Raw genomic sequence first — 17,041 nt, forward strand, 5'->3', positions numbered from 1 at the left:
AAGCTAGCCCAGAAATGCCCATCATCGGATAAAAGACGCTTCTCGCACGGAATGCAACTATTTGTTTTTCGTGGCAACGGCGCCACGCGACGTGTTCCATTGATAAAGCCGAAGGCTGCACGTGCGAGGGGCGCATCAAACGCGAAAGAGACATTACTCTCTATAGATGGTAAGGATATAAGGTACGCTGATAGGAACGTTGATATCCGTTATCTCTAGTCGTAATGTGTAAATACAGCGTTATGTCGTTTGATAAGGATACTTTGTTGCTGTATGACGTTTTAATTGCTTTGAACTTGTCAGGACAAAAGTATGGATCGGTTCATTAATGCAGTCGGATCTATAACGATTTACGCATTTAGTAATTTAAAGTCTGACACGTGTCGATATTGTTTCACACAGAAAATGAAAAAAAGATTTTAAAAAATTCGATAACTCGCAAACACCACTTCAATCAACCAAAAAGCCCGCGAAAATTAAAGCACGTGCCTTCCCTCAATATAATAAACAAAGCTATAAAACCTCCACGCGAAGTGTAATCACGTGCGCGGTAACTTCGATCCATCGCGAACAATCTCGGAATCGTCGCCTGCACCTGCATCGGATCCTCAACCAAGCGCACAGCATGCACGAATCGATCGTCGAAAAAAAAAGTACATTCATCCAGTCGCGGAGTATAAGCATACTTAGTAGTCGTTTGACAGTCGTCGCGAGATATCACAGTACAGTAAAGGATCTAACGATGGATCATAGAAAGTTGGTGGGCTGTTAGTATTTTAATGGCGTGACTGCGGTTCCGCCGATCTCGCGGAATGTCAATGCGATCTTGTGCGCGAGGCTTTTGGAGTGCATAAAGTAGTGCAGGAATTGTAGTGGAGTTGAGACGTTGTTCGTGATATTCATGAGAAGGGAAATGAGATTTCGACGAAGGAAAATGCTCCAAGTGTGTGGATGATTGTATAATGTATGTTTAGGTGCTTTGGTTGTTTATTTATTGAATCTGCAATTTGTACGTGTTGTATTGACGTACCATTGATGAGAGAGTATGATGGTGCTTCAGTAGGTAGAGGTAACAGCCTTCTTTTCTTAATTATTCTTCACTTTATTTGTGAAAATTCAGAGCCAGTAGAAAATCCTTTCCTCGGAGCGGTTGTGTACAATCGGAGGATCTAAAAAACATAAAAACTATTATAATGGCATCACTCATTATTCCTTATTTATTCATACAAATCTCATCCCGTTACATTACCAATCACGCAGCAGCAGAATCACGGTCATCACCGTATGGAACACTGTAATTTAACAAAGATAGTGGATAAAAAGACCGAACGAAATCTCCGACACCGGCAATATCGCGTATCTCTCAAACAAACATTCTAAATCCTACGCCGCTCCTTCATTCTCTCGCGCACGCGGTAGCCGACCTAAAAACTCCAGCGAGTATATAGATCTGCGATCCAATTTCCATACTAATGCAATTATTTAACCCTCGCGGACCAAAAAGTGTACGCGTCATTATTGCTCTAATGGATGTACGGGAGGTCAAGTGCGAATATTCCATGCATCGTTACAGGTGAATTTGATAACTCGATTCATATATACGTCAATGAAAGTTCAACTTTGTAAGACTCTATCAAAATTTCACTGTCGGCGCACCAACGACTTCACCGAAGTTTTGGCATAGCCATTGAAAGGGCCTACCGACAAAAGCCCCATTGAACGCACGGCTCATCGATCGCATCAAGCCTGAAGCTATGTAGTTAAAGAGTGTGACGTATCGGCGAGAGAGCACGAGAGCGTGCAATATGCTAATCGTTCGCGAGGAGCTTATCTGCTCGGCACGCGAGCCGCAGCGGTAGTCCGGCTTTTATAATAAGACCGTCCCTGAACAGAGCGCGATGTGGGATGCAGCGAGAATTACGCGAACGATTGTTTCGATTTCGAAAAAAAAGCTCGACTCAACTGTGAAACCAGAAATAACTGAAAAAAATCGAGGCAAAGGCAGTCGTTTAAAAAGGGACGCCTCGAGTCGATCCAAAAGCCGATGCACATAAAACACCACATAGAGCAGCTAAAGAGAAAGTATAGCCGAGCTATAAAAGAGTTTCGCGGCTGCATTAGCATCCAGCGCGCGCCTATGTCAAGGTCTCGCTTTTTCCACCCGCCCTCGTCGTCACGCCAATCTCTCCCAAGCCCTAATACCAGAGCGCACAGACAAAAGGGGTTACAGTAGCCTATATAGAAGGCCATGTCCGCGCGGAGCTGCGCGGCGAACTTCCGCTCTGAATTCGGCTGACGAATCCAAGCCCTACTGATGATATGGCCAGTCTGGGAGTAGCCAGTCCGGCCTCAAGAGCCGAGCTCTGGGTCGACTTTTGCCGAGCTTTCGCCGATCGCCATCAGCATCAACGGCATCGCAGACGAGGCGTCTGGAGTAGTAGTAAGAGAAGCAGACGAGCGAAGATCGTTGATGCCGATCCCAAGGTCAGTTATCGCTGCAGCGGCCAGATCGACGAGAGACAGGGCTGCAGGCTTTTGTGCTGGTTGAGGTGATGAGGTTTTTGTGACTTGTGCAGCTGTCTGTGTGTGCGTTTTGTTGGAGAACGTACCAATTAATTATAGCGCGATCAACTCGCTGCATGTGCTTGTTTATTTTTATCTCCATAGCTTTGTCGTCACCACTTCTACACTGGATTTATCATTGATCTGCTTTCTCCATGAGTCACAGTAATCACCGGCTTTCGTATTACAGCTGCGCCATAGGATTTCTTAATCGTCGCTGAAAATACGTTTGTCGTGCATGTGTCTATTGCATTATTCGCCAGAAGCGCACTTTATATTTATTGTGACGTGTGGACACCTCAGTTGGTTTAAGCCATGCACTCTGAAATTGGTGAACGTTAATTTTTGACTGTATTTTGATGCACAACATAAGTGATTAATGATTTGAGAGTTAGCGCTTGGTGGTGTACCGAGAAACGATTTGCAACGCTGTTCACGTAACGATTTACGTTCACGATTAGGAGTGTGAAAAAGCGTGGGAAATTTTGAATTGCCGAATTATGTAACTATTGGTGCTTTGAACAATCGCTTGTGCAATATAACTTGAACAAAATAGTCATAATAGCGTTGTTCTTCTGTATATAGTGATATTGAAATGCAAAGTGTACGATATTGATTCATCAACTGCTTTCTTTTTTCCTATAGACACTGCACAATAGCATGAACGTATCCACGGTGTTTCCAGAGGAGTACCCCGTTCATCAGGAAGAGAACACCGAGCACCAGCCTGAGACCAATCCCGAAAATGAGCAGCCAAATCACCAGACGTCTTCGCAGCATCAGCAGCAGTCGAGCCAACCAAATCCACGTGAGTCTTTCTTTCCTCTTCTTACGCTTGAACAAGACAATACATTTTACATCAGTATTCGTTTGAACGTTTAAAAATACACAAAAAAGAAACAGGATAAGGGCTGACTTGCGCATCTCCTTTGGTATTTTTGCTTGTTTTCGAATCGAGTCGCGAACGTACACGACAATTCTATCTCTCTCCGCGAGTGCTCTGGGTATCGTAAGCATGCATGTGATGAGTGAGTGAGCAAATAAACATCGATTACGCTCAATGATTGACAATTGCCTTTGCGTCAACGATGAGGTAAATTGGTAAGGAGGTACGGATTAATTTCCATTGTTTTCCTCGGAGTCACCTCGGAAGTTTGCATTACGTTAGCGAAGTTTAACAGGGTGTTTTTAGAGCCATTAGTGCGAGATTGTGCTATTATTGTTCGTCTATTGTTCGGGTGGGTTTTAATCGTACGTCTAAGTTTATTTTAAGTTATGATACATATTTTCTTGAAGACAAAAGTCTCACAATTACATCTATTAGAGTCTGGTTTCGGATACTTCAGATAACCATCACATCATTAATTGATCGTAGATCCATCATTCGGAATTCCCAAATCTCTCTTTACATCGTATTACGAAATGAACAATCCTACACAAGGTGGGGAAATTCTGAAAATTCGTTATCATCCAGAATGATGGGTAACAATTAAATGACAAATGCTTTCAAACTACATTGCCGGAAGCTTATTATACAAATTCTGTTCAAACGATGTTCCCAGAGTCGGTCGTTTCTAATGAAAACATCAAACTGATGTATCAAACGAAGATACCGACAAATATTTCCTCTAAACAATTGCGTCGCTTGCATCTTAAAGAATTCGCCGCAGCTATCGGAAAAATTGGATCGCCTCTTTCGCGGAAGCAACTACACACCACCAGATGATAAGAGTCCCAAGCTCTCAATTTTCCATGTAACAGCCTCTGGCACTAAGAACAATCGCGCGACGATCTATACTCCTCGCCTATAATTGTAGAGTCTCGGACGCCCGCCGCGGGATAATTTTCGCCCGCTCGCAAAATGAATATACCTACATAGATGAAACAAAGTCTTGTCGCTTCTTCGGTTTATCGTATGCAGTGCGAAGGTGGCTGGAAAATTCTGGTGGCGTATCGCAGCATGAAACGAAGACAATAAAGCAACACAATGGAAAAATTTAACGACACGGAAGCTACTCCCGTTTCTGCTTTTTACGGTTTCTCAGCTACGTCAGTAGTGTATACTTTAACAGAGCGTCGAATTCGCGCATTGTTTTCGAGCACATGCATTGAGGCTAACTTCGTTCCGAGCTGTCGTTAAGTGATGGTTATGGTCCCTGGTGTTAATTTGGGTGGTTTATGTGGTTGTGTAAGATGGTTTACGCGATTCGAATATTTACACTTTTTAGTGATATTCACCCATGCCTGTATATTTTTTAAAACGAATTATATTAAACAGCCGCGCAATGAAATCCTTCAATCGGATTCGAAAAAAAGACACATCTACTTAGTAAGTGCGGCTGGACGGTTGTAACACGTTTCGTTTAACGACGATTGACAAATAGAAACCTGACATAAACGCGCGGCGTCTTCTTGCAAAATACGAGCACGAAGACGCAGATAATTGGCCATAACTCGGAAGCAATTACTAGCTATATCTTCGGTATACTGCAGCTTTTCCATGAGCTCAACGCAATGAATTTTTCTTGGGACATTGTAGTGCAAATGAGCCTATGTCATCGGCGTTTTTAAAATCTCATAGGCAAATAACCGTGTGATATAATAATAATGCGAGATAATGCCGGCTCCCATTATGTGATGCTTATATTCTCGCAATGCAATTTAGCGGGTGACGAGCAGGTGTCTGACTAATTTCGTGGAATTTATAAAGCTGGAGATGATTTCGAGCGATGAGTCGATGCTTCGCTAATCGTCCATTCTGGAAGTTTTCTAAAACATTAGAAAATTGTAAACGATCGACTAGTATTATATCAACAATACGTGTATGGAGAAACAAGATTTTATTTTTATACTTTACCGTAAGTACACGTAGGCCTGTATCGAAATAGCAAACGTTTCTTGCGAAGAATTTGATCCCATTATCTTACGTACCCCGCAGAGTGCTTCTTACCTCGCCCACTTAAATCAAAATATACTTGCTTTGTTGTTCCTTCTGCAGCTAATACGAACCTGATAAAAAATGCACCCTCGTGGATGAAAGAAAAAGAAAATAAGCGCCACGTACATCATCGATACGGAAAACAAACGCAGAAAATAAACTAAGAAAATACATCGAACGATTTGCATAGTTGATCAAACAACAATGTATATCCGGTGCATATTCCGCTTTAGGCTGCATATACAAAGTATTTACGCGGATATAGCTCGCCCACCCCCGCGCCTCTCGGTAACCGCTGTAGATCGCGTGCTTAAGGCTAAATGCCCTATATCACCGTAAATTACACGTTTATTTCGAGAAATTTTTTTTCTCTCGGCACGAGAAAAGTGCAGTGTACTTAATGTATATCCGCGATATGCTCTGCTCTTGTGGGGTGTTCTTTTTATTTTCATGTGTTTACGTAATAGCCGTTTGATCGTGTGTGTAAGCAAAGAAAGAAAAAATGTTATTTCCGCGATACGTTTATAGAATTACGGTAATAGGCAGTGAGGGAATTTTCTGCATCATCTTCCGCTGACGTGGAACAATAGTAGAAAGTACACGTATACGATGTCGCGTTTGAATTATTTTATGAAAAAAATTAATTTTTCTGTTTAGAGGCCAAATTATTTGTTTTCTAAATGTTCTCCCGAAAGAAACGAAAATAATTTATGCCAACGATTATTTATTGTTTTAAGTAAAAAACACGCAATAACTTTCGTATTTTGGAAAATATATAATAGATTGTTCCGATGGTTAAAAAAAATTCAGGCGCTTCGATTTCTTTCGAAACTACGTAACAGATGACAATACAGTAAAATAAGACATCGACACTCGCATTACCTACAAAAATTAACAATCGCTTGAGAAAAATATATGAATATGTGAAATGTTTAAAGAACCTTCATACCGCAGCAAAGTTTTCCAAACCAAGAACGTAAATTTTACCCGCCGTCAAATAGGATGGTTTCTGACTTCTGATCATCATGAGATTCATTATTTTTTTACTTCTTACAGAGAAATCCTTCCTGTACCAATTGGTAGCATAGCTGTAAAACATATTAAATTTCACAAAAATCCAATACAGTTTTTATAATTATACATTATTATAATAATTTACCAAGCCTCGTAAATAAGCATACTATGATCTCTGATCTTTTGTCCAGGCCAATTGTAGTAAAAAAGATGGATCATTTCGGCGATTGCGTACATCGCGTATCTTAACATTTCCCCAGGATTTCCTTTATTCATCACAACCTATAAATATTTTCTGCACTATTATACAAATGATTATTATCTGAGTCATAATATTTTATTATTAAAACTTTACTTCGAATCCTGTTATAGTTAAAGGTACCATCGCTAATGCAATAGAGATGACATTGAGAGGTGAAAATGCCGTTTCAATTGTATCTATGAATCTATAAAGTTTAAACAATTGATCAATAATACACGTGTTGCACAAATTAAATGTAAAAATTGAATTTACTAACGTACGTTAATACGTATTTATGCAAAGTAATAGTTTTTACGAAATTTCGGTAGGAAATGTCTTCTCTTAAATTTGAACATTCGTTTATTGTACTATTTTGACTATCGATTTCATCATTAACGGCGTCACGAATTTTGTGGCTTTAAAAATAACAATAAAATTCATATTTGAATTTAATTTACGAATTATTGGCTATTTAATATTTTGTGCTATTGTTCACTCACGTCACGATTACAAAAAGTGCGCATATATGATACGCAAAACTTAAGAATAAAGTATCAAAACCTATAACAAACACGATTGCCATCATATCAGCAATACCCCCATGGATAATGATGAACAATATATTGTCATCAAAAGTAGTGATACAATATTTGACAAGCCTAGGTTTGTATGGCAATCGAGAGTAATTCAAAGGTACAAAAGTGTCCAGCATATAAAGAGTAAAAGGTAGCATACTGTATGCACCAACCACCATGAACATGTAGACTAAAAAATTGTAATACATTTACATTATTAAGAATTAAAGTAACTTTACATATAACCAAAGGGTGTATGGATAATGAAAAGTTGAAACCTGTATAAAACTTGTTGAATTTTTGAGCTTTTTTCGAATATTCGTGAAGCACTGCTAAATCCTCACCTTTGTAAACTTGAAAATCTTGTTGAATTTTATCCAAAACATTTTTAATCTACAATACAGAGAAGAATATAGCAGCGTTCTGGGTTCAAACTATATCATTTAGAATATCATGAAATATAAATAAACCTGTTTTCGTCCAACGAAAGCAAACACATTCTTCGCTATAAATTGTGTATAATATAGCAGTGACGGTAAGCTTAGTATAAAGTAGTGAAAGTAGTGTCGTATTTCAATCATTTTCATGAACTGTAACAGTAGCTTGATACAATTTACGTATTTGACAATAATGAATTACTAATATTAATTATACTTGTGGCAAAAATATAGACATGATTAGCAGCATTATTACAATTTGATTGCGAATTTTAACTATGACATTCTGGTAAGGCCAATGCCCATAAAAACTTAAATACTTGTTACACCGAATGTAGTAAGAACTCTTCAGAATATCCATGACTTACATTTGCCTGCGCTGGTGTCTGATCGAGCAATAAATCTGCAAACTATCAGATTTTTTCTGTCTCCCTACCACTGCCTGCTATTATTAATAATTCACTTAGCTTAAAATGGAAGCTGTTGTACCCGTCGATCAAACGTACCCTCCGAATAAAGGAGACACTACATTATTTACATACTTGAACATAGAAAATGCGAACGATTGTAAACTGTGTATTTTTCATCCCCTCTTTTCTAGAGAGGGCTTAGATGTCATTTGCTGAGTCTGTCATTCTCTGAATTTCAACGGTTACGGATCTCAGTAGACAGAATAGAAAGTCTAAGATTGGTTTACAATACAAAATTAACCGTGAAAACTGTATATAAATTAAATCAAAGGTTTTCAACGCGAAAAAGTAAATTAAAAAAAAATTAACATACTATTTAGTCTCTTTCAAGTGATTTCAATGAGTTTAAAAACAGTATCAACACTTTACGCCTTGTATTGATTAAAACTATAAATACTATTTGCTGCCTCAACTAAAGCTATTACAGGTATCTCAATAAATAAGTATGCGTTTCTAATCGAATCAATGTTTGACCGCAATTTGATAAGAATTTATTAAAATATATAGCTTACAGGCTGTTTCAATATTTAAAATTCATACCCAATTTTTGCAGGTGACGATAACCAAAAAATAAATAAATTAAGATTACATTACCGACGATAAAACGGTGAAGTAGGACATGGATACTTTCATTACCTAAAAACAAATCAGCATGATTAACAAAGCATCCATATATCCGTAAGACATTATAAAACAACAAAGCCATTCAAAATTTACCGCCGCAAAATTTTCTAAGCCAAGAATATACACCTTCCCAGCTGTTAACGAACATGGTTTCTGACCTCTGAGCATCATAAGATTCAACAACTTTTTGCATTTGTCGGGGATTTCTTCTTTGTACCATTCGATAGCATAACTAAAACGGTAAATAGTGTATTAAAATAAATTATAACCATGTTTCGAAACTTGATCTATAACTGAAATTATACACAATATAATTTTTGAACGCTCACCATGACTGATAAACGCACAAGCTATGATCTCTTATCTTTTGTCCAGGCCAATTATAGTAAAAAAGATGAACGATTTCTCCGAAGGCGAAAAGTGACCATCGTGCCATTTCGCCTACATTACCTTTGCTCAAAATAAACTGCAAAAGAAATAATAATAAGAAAAATCACATAACTTGCAATATTTCAAGTAAATGTATATATAATCATCTACTTCGAATCCTGTGATAGTAAGAGGCATCATTGCAAATCCAATTGCGAATAAGTTAAGAACAGACAGTGCAGTTTCCACTGTATCTACAAAACTACATGTCAAAACAAAAATAGCATTAGTTAGTACTATATTTCTAATTGGTTTTCATAAAAGTTTTTTTTCTTTACTCAACTCTAACGCGTCTTTGTGCATGATAACTATTTTAACAAAATTGCGATAAAAGATATCTTGATCGACTTCAGAATGTTTGCTTGTAATCCTTTCATCAATGGAATCTCGTATTTTATTTCTAAATCAAAAGGAAAATTACTGCACAACGTGAACATGAACAAAAAGTTTAAAAGTTGATATTATACAACTACATACGTGACTATCACAAAGAGGGCACACACGTGATACGAAAAACTAAAACATAATGTTTCAAAACCTATTATGAAAACTATAACTGCCGTATCGACGATCACTCCATGAATTATAATAAAAAAAATATTTTCGTCAAATGCTTCAATGTTGTAATTTATCAGTCTTGGTTTGGTTGGTAAGCGTGATTCATTTTTGGGCAACGCAATATCCATTACATGCAAAGTCAAAGGTAACATACTGTACCCACCGACTGCCATAAACATGTACACTAAATAAAATGAAGATAGAAATATTGTCTCATAAACGATGGGTTATAAATCGAGCGTTATTTTTATGAGAACAATTCCATATCTAATTTTATTACCCGTATAAAAAGTATTTATTTTATTAGCTTGGCCCGAATACTTGTGAAGAATTTTAAGATCTTCGTCTTTGTACCGCTGAAAATCAGATTTGATTTTCTCTAATACCTTTTTAATCTACAATAATTGTAAAACACTTAAATAAGTATTGACTAGCACAAGGTTAAATTCAATCATTGTACACATGACAGTAAATTTAAATCATACTTCTTTCGATTGTAACATACTGAACGAATTTTTAAATAGAAAAGCACAGTAGTAAAGCATCGATGGTAGCGCAGCAACAAAAACATGTATATTGTGTCGCAACTGCCAAAATTTGATGATCTGCAAAATATTTTTAACATTTGACCTATACTATGCAAACATTGTATGGTGTAATTCAGTTGAGTTGGAAAAGTAATTTACTTGAGGTATTAAAATAGTACTCATCAAAAACATCAGCAAGACGAAATTACGAATTCGATTTCTAAGACTTTGATACGGCCAGTGTCCGCAGAAACTTAAATATCTGTTGCAGCGAATATAATAAGAACTCTGAAAAATATCCATGTTTCTTGCGTTTTGATAACTCGATCACCGCTGAGGCTGAGAAAGAACTGAATGTTTAGCTTTATTTGTGTGCATCGTTCGGTTATTAATAATTAAATGGGCATTTAAGGGAAATACAGCGCAAGTCACTCATGCGCACTATAGTGCTGTTACTGTAACTTTGGGTTATTTGCATAGTTGATGCAAAAAATATATCCAATAGTCGGTGTGGAGTATTTTTTTGTCCATCCCCTCCACAGCGACTTTTTGCGTTTATTGCGTTCAGTCTGTGTCGTAGACACGGTGACGCCGTAACAAAGTTTCTTTTCTATTCTTTTGATCATCGCAGTAGTTGTTGTGCATACCACATGCAATAATATTAAAAACTATTTGTAAAAATGATTCAATTTCAGTAATGTTATATTTATGTTATATTTACTAGTAAAAACTTTGTTATTATATAAACCAATAAGAGTATAGCGTATAATATCAACATCTATTTTGCAACTGTCACTAAATCACGCAATAATAGGGATGAATAATCAGACTGATTGTGGAGGAAAGTCAATGACTACTGCACTGATCGTAAAACCGTAAAGTACGACATCGACAAATTTTCATGACCTTCAACAGAATTGGAAAACAATATCATTAATAAAATAAGGAAAATAAAGTCGAATCGCACACTTACGGATGCAAAGTTTGCGTACGACAGCTTGTAATTCTTTCCTGCTGTTAGTCGACAGGGAGATAAACTGCGTTGCATAATGATTTGTAGCAACAATGTTAATCTAGGAGAGATCCTGCCCTCATACCACAGACACGAACAGCTGGAAAAATTTAAAAACGTATGTATAAGCGATTAAAACATTGTTGAAAATTAATGTAAAGTTTTTTCGCTTTCGAGATGTACTCACGCAGAATTGTAAATACAGTTGCTGTGGTTCGTCAGTCGCTGGCCGAGCCAATTGTAACAAAACCCGAAGTCATAGACACCGAACCGCATCATTTCATCGACGTTCGAAATGGTCTGAATGCGTAAAAATATCAGTTTTTGTTTATGTATCAAACTGACTTCAATATTGTTCATTTCTAGTATGCCAGCTGTATATTCACCTGGATTCCCGTTGCAGCAAGCGACAGGACAGCGTATCCGAGTATAAACAAATTGATGTCCGAGTAAGCCGATTCCACGTGGTTGGCAAATCTACAGAAACAATACGAACTTGTAAAATTATGGAAATCCTAAACGAACTCAACTCCAAAGCACGATTGTGTAAAACGACAAAATTGACCAGGTATCCACGCACATCTGATCTCTCGAAAGTGTCCTTCATTGTCCTGTCAAAATCGCCGGTGTCATAGGCACGCCTCAGCCGTTCACTGATGACAAATCATCGCTATCACAAAAAGTAAGAGATAAATACGCCTACAATACTGTATATCTATCATACCTAGCAATGACAAATGAAGTACACGAATGCTGCACCACGCTGACGAAGGTGGTATCGAAGGCCACGAAAACCACGACAACGAGCGTACCTATAACGAAGATATTGTGCGCCAGGATCGAGTATTAGTACTCGTAGGGGTCTACGAAGTACTCGCCTTCGGTCATGAATCTCACCGGAAGAGACTCGTTCAGCGGCGATATCAGATCCAACAGCTGAGGCATGAGTGACAGCATAGTAAAAGCCCCTAGACCCCCTACGAACATGTAGACGGCATAGATCAGGTTGAGCTTGCGAGCCTCGTCCGTGAGCTTGTCCTGCGCGCGTAGTGTTTGGAGCTCGTCGTGGTTTTCCTTCAACAGGAGCCAGTTGGACTGTATTTTGTCGAGGATGAACCGGATCTATAAATCGCGGCTTGTGATTTTAGATAGGGCGTAATTGTTACAATATGCTAAGATCTCACCTAATCCTCCATGACGATAACGCAGAGATACTTCAGTATGCAAATCGAGTTGAACAGAATCGCGGGTAGGCACTTAAGTAATTGTAGTCGTCTCAAACTTCGACGATCTTGATTATCTATGATTTTATAACATAAGATACTACAAAACTAAAATTAACCGAGGACAGAAGTACCTCGAAGAAGTACGTATAATCCATTGCCAGGTTCATGAAACAGTGCATCCCAAATTTAAGCCTCTGACCCTGATATGGCCACAGGCCCACGAAGCTCATCAGACTTCTCACCAGACTGTAGTAATGACTCTTCTCCATATCCATGTCGACCAACGTCGATTTCACCACCGCCCAGGCGATTCCACCTACGTTTCTCGTCACCCCCTGTAAATTCCAAAAGAAGCTCGCAACTTACTCGATTCCCTTTGATGTCCGCAGCGGAAAAACACTGCAGTCTTGTATTTTTAACGTGGGAATAGTTTGCGGGACAGATTTTTCCTCGCTTTGGTGCGCGCGTAATGTTTGCCTTCGCAATTGCTCTGTAAAGCAGCGGCGCGGGACTATAATGTAAACTGCAGGCACGTTACGCGTGAATAATTTATCGACTTTTCACTGGGTTCGCACGCTTCTTGCATTTCACTGCTGTGTACAGCCCACGCGAGAGCGTATTTCCGCTCTGAAAAAAGTCGTCGAGTTTTTAGTATCGGAAGAGTTTCCTCGATAGATCGAAAAAAAAAAAATATATATATATATAAGTATGTTTTGTAGTAAGTTTCTTCCTTTCAAAGATAATGTCCACAATTCACATTCCTCATGTCACTTACACCGATACACCGAAAAGCGAAATCTCGTGAGAGAAAAAGACCGGCCGAAAAACAAGCCAAATAGCTCACGAATACATAAATTCATTACAAAACGTATAAGAGGCTTAAGAAACAATCGAGTGCAGCGGCTACGATATAAATGTAAATATACATTGCCGCCGCGTCGGGGCAACAAACGGCAATGAAAACAAAAAATCCATAACTCGCTCAGCATGATATATATCCCATGATACTGCTGCTGCGACCTTTATCCTAATAATAATACGGGACACTATCATATCTGAACGTATGTAAGCGAGAGAGAAAAACCGGTAATGCGCAACCACTTTTCGAGAGCGTTCGTCGACCCTGAAAATGCGCGGGTTCTTTCAAAACGCCGCGAGATGACAATAATATAATGTCGTCGCCGCTATTTGTATGTTTGCGTGTGTATACACATATATAGAAATCCGGCGGGACTCCGTGGGAATCTAACGAATCACCTGAATACCAAGTAGCCGAGCGATCTTTTTTTTCTTCTTCTTGCGCCGCGAGCGTGTACGTAAAGATGCGACGAGTTTTATTGCGCGAACGTCTTACGCTTCTTCCGTGCGAGGATTTGGAATCGTCACGTTCGGCAGATTCGCTACCGCGAGAATTTTTCTAATGACGCGCGCGCGAAGCGCATTTTTTACCGTGACGAATTGCTATTGACGTTGTGTGGATGCGATTGTCGTATTCCGATGCTTGTGTCTTTTGATAAAATAGTAATTTTTGCGAACAAAAAAAAAAAAATTACATCGCGCCACCCAAGACTGATCCGAACGAGATGACGACTGTTGCGTCACTCGGCCGACTGATAAGAGCTGACAACAAAAGACGCTTGGGCACACAACGCACTTATTCATAATAATACATACACGGCTGTCGTCGTGAATTCACGTCGTAACGTTTGGGCAATTAAAATATCTCGCTCGTTCATTGTGTCGGCGAGTCGAGGAGAGAGAATAAAGGAGAAGCGAAGATCGAGGACACGCCCGATTTTGTTTGTATAGGGAGAGCTCTGAAAGAGACGATGGGCTTTTTGCATCGCAGGTGTGTGCTCCGCACGCGAGCTGTCTTTTTATAAGCGAAATTGTAACGGTCTCTCGGCGTCGATTTATCGAGACCTTTTCCGAGAATCCAATACTTTTTACGCGTATAATGCACCGCGTCGAAGCTTCATAACAAAACGGACAGCCTCATCGCGTACGACTGAAACGAGAGCGCGCTGCTAATGCAAACTTTTTTCTCTCATCGTTGGAAAAGGCTATGCCACTGCACTAAAGGTATATAGAAAAAGAGAGAACAAGCCGCTGCCCTTTCCAGTATATCAGCCGAGAATGAGCGAGTGCGCAGCGGGGCCGTTAGAACCGTCCCAATTAAGAGGCATTTAATTACCGCAGCAGTACAGAGCGTTTGCTCCGAGAAGAATTGCCGATTATTCTAGGAGTGCCGGCAATGATTGAAAGTCGGTCAATACGGCAGCATAGCCGTGTGTCGCGCTCATGGCCGGCCGTTTTCTTACATACATCCCCATCATCGTTGATGCTGTCGCACGGGATGTCGTCTTATAACTTTCGCTCGAGAGACAGAGATGATCGGTATAAACTTTGTGAGTTGTGTGTGTAGTTATATTTTGAGCGTTTGGTATGCAGCGGATGGCTGCGATTTGAATGATCGGGTAGGCTGCCAAGTTATGACTGTGTACATAGTAGTGAATCATGCACAACAATGTATCGCGCGTAAATCTCGATGTGGAGGAAAAAATATTTGCTTTGTGGGAAGGATCAAATATATTCAAGAGAGTCACTGCGTGAGGGTATGCGATGGAAAGTAAACAAGAGGGACGAGTGCATCAAGTGCTATCATCTAAACACCTCTTGATAACACAAATTAAGTTCTTAAACAATATCACACACATTATATTTATCGTCAATCTATTTAACATTCCAATGGCTTACTCCTTCAAGCGCATCTCTGAGGAAGTGCTTACGAGTACAAATGCGACATATCACGTAATACAGTCTCTTCCGACGTCGTAATTCGCGCCGCGCGGTGAGGTGGAGATAAAAAAAAATTGGCGCCCAGTCATCGGATCGTTCGTTACTGCGCCGGAGATGCGCTGCGGGAACCGATGCTAACGTCGAGATTGCGAACTACATAAGCGGATAGGACCTGTGTAAGAGGATGATGATAGAAATTGCCGTTCGATTGTTAATGGAAGCAGCTTGTAATCGCTTATGGTTATTTCCTCCTTCGTTCCTTCCTCCTTCCGTCGAACCGATTATTTTTTTAATCCACTCGCCGGTTGCGTTATATTTTGGTCTCCTTTTTTTTTGCAAGATTATGCGAAATTATACACGCGTTTATAGAACTGCTCCGCAATGATTGGACATTCGCAGCGTTGAACGTTTTCTTCTACGACGTTCCAAATATAATCGTGTGCAGAATGCGAATCCTCTTGATAAAACTTGCATTCCGCGTTTCGATCTCTCGACAAAAGACGTTTGAATTTCTTCAAGCAGCGCTACACGATTATTGTTTGGACTCGAGAACACGTACCTCTCGATAACGAATTTTCTCCTACATACGTCAACGATACAACAGCGCACATCATAGACGTTTTTCATCGCTTCGGAATTTCGCAATTCGAGCTATTTTCATCGTTGCACCAATTTTTCCACGCGTCTGTCACTTCGCGCCATTCTATTAACCAGAACAGGAAATATCGACTCGCGGAGATGCGCCGCACTCGACGAGCAGGCGCCGCCGTGAATGTGTACACTAATTGCAAGTCAAAGCTCGTAATGTAAGTCGGACGGAAGATTACGACGAATTTGGATTTATCTCGATCCGCTTGCGGCCTTATTTCGCCGGCGGACCACATCGGCTCGCCTTGGATTTCGTCGCGTCCATTTTTTATTCGAGACTTGCGGACGTGCGACCTTACGAGGTCTTCTATCCGGGAATTTGCATGACTCTGTGGGATATATTTTTTTTTTTCTGTTATTATTGCAGTTTGACGTCGCTTGGTCTTGAGGGGGTATAGGAGCGATGCTAAAAATAGACGTTAGAGAGTAAGCGATAAGGTATAGCCTGACCTTTTCTATGAAGTTTGCACTTGCAGTATATAGGTGTACGGGATACACGCGTTATAAGCGACAGTTGGGCCTAAACGACGTTTCGGAAGATTGATCTCTCCCGCGATAAGATACACCTGAATTTAAGTCATCGCGCGCGCGTGTTCAAAGTGGAGAAATATCTTTCCTCGAGATAAGCGCCCGCACTATCAATTTCGTGATCTATGACTTTTCGGCTCTTGTATTCTCCGAAGCATAATAATTCGAATCCCACTTGTGGAGCTCGACGCTGTGTGATGTAATTATTTTTTTTTTTATACACAGCAGCAGCGACGCGTGTCAGTATGCTCCGTCTTCATTAATGTACATCATCTTTCATACGCATGAACTCCAGACATCAGACCCACCGATTTTCGGCCAATCAAGCCCCACTTAAGCTTCGATCCCGACGCCGATAATAGCGTGCTATGCAACTGCCGAAAATAATCTCCAATCTGCCACGGAACAATAGTTTACACAGATACCCTCCCAGGAGAGCTGCTCTCTCCCCTT

At 39.8% G+C, this 17,041-nt stretch overlaps 3 protein-coding genes across 6 annotated transcripts in view; 1 reads left to right on the forward strand and 2 right to left on the reverse strand.

Annotated features, from left to right (window-relative positions):
• Positions 1–1,133: 1,133 nt before the first annotated feature.
• Positions 1,134–17,041, forward strand: part of LOC100124094 (aquaporin AQPAn.G) — a 28,118-nt gene continuing 12,210 nt past the window's right edge. The window contains exons 1-2 of one of the 2 annotated variants that reach the window (XM_016986305.3): positions 1,134–2,484; positions 3,208–3,370. In XM_016986305.3, coding sequence (XP_016841794.1) covers positions 2,320–2,484; positions 3,208–3,370 — 328 coding nt within the window. In that variant the 5' untranslated portion in view covers positions 1,134–2,319. The remainder of the gene's footprint in view (positions 2,485–3,207; positions 3,371–17,041) is intronic. The other variant, XM_016986310.3, reaches the window with a different exon arrangement.
• Or192 (odorant receptor 192) lies at positions 2,617–8,128 on the reverse strand. Of its 3 annotated transcripts, XR_004227876.1 has the most exons (11): positions 7,985–8,128; positions 7,801–7,920; positions 7,609–7,723; positions 7,256–7,520; positions 7,037–7,171; positions 6,870–6,960; positions 6,660–6,796; positions 6,450–6,588; positions 5,420–6,382; positions 3,479–5,331; positions 2,617–3,396 (listed from the first exon to the last, which is right to left on the reverse strand). XR_004227876.1 is itself a non-coding variant. In NM_001190639.1 (9 exons), exons 1-9 carry the CDS (start codon positions 8,126–8,128, stop codon positions 6,332–6,334), a joined length of 1,197 nt encoding a protein of 398 aa, NP_001177568.1. The 3 variants fall into 3 exon arrangements, 1 of the variants encoding a protein (NP_001177568.1); XR_004227875.1 differs by having other exon boundaries at positions 2,617–5,331; NM_001190639.1 differs by lacking the exons at positions 2,617–3,396; positions 3,479–5,331 and having other exon boundaries at positions 6,332–6,382.
• On the reverse strand, positions 8,823–10,678 carry Or191 (odorant receptor 191). The gene is made up of 9 exons (NM_001190638.1): positions 10,535–10,678; positions 10,334–10,453; positions 10,129–10,243; positions 9,768–10,032; positions 9,574–9,690; positions 9,402–9,492; positions 9,191–9,327; positions 8,955–9,093; positions 8,823–8,873 (listed from the first exon to the last, which is right to left on the reverse strand). The coding sequence occupies exons 1-9, from the start codon at positions 10,676–10,678 to the stop codon at positions 8,823–8,825; spliced, it is 1,179 nt and encodes a 392-aa protein (NP_001177567.1).

This window comes from Nasonia vitripennis, chromosome 5 (genome assembly GCF_009193385.2).
Source record: "Nasonia vitripennis strain AsymCx chromosome 5, Nvit_psr_1.1, whole genome shotgun sequence".
NCBI classification, from domain to species: Eukaryota; Metazoa; Arthropoda; class Insecta; order Hymenoptera; family Pteromalidae; genus Nasonia; species Nasonia vitripennis.

Coding starts and splice junctions, on each gene's coding strand:
- Or192 (NM_001190639.1), bottom strand. CDS start 8,128: ATGGATATTCTGAAGAGTTCTTACTACATTCGGTGTAACAAGTATTTA. Junction 7,724..7,800: donor CTTTCGTTGGACGAAAACAG/GTTTATTTATAT, acceptor TCTGTATTGTAG/ATTAAAAATGTTTTGGATAA. Junction 7,521..7,608: donor ATTCAACAAGTTTTATACAG/GTTTCAACTTTT, acceptor ACAATTTTTTAG/TCTACATGTTCATGGTGGTT.
- Or191 (NM_001190638.1), bottom strand. CDS start 10,678: ATGGATATTTTTCAGAGTTCTTATTATATTCGCTGCAACAGATATTTA. Junction 10,454..10,534: donor GTACTATTTTAATACCTCAA/GTAAATTACTTT, acceptor AATATTTTGCAG/ATCATCAAATTTTGGCAGTT. Junction 9,094..9,190: donor TTGTGCGTTTATCAGTCATG/GTGAGCGTTCAA, acceptor TTACCGTTTTAG/TTATGCTATCGAATGGTACA.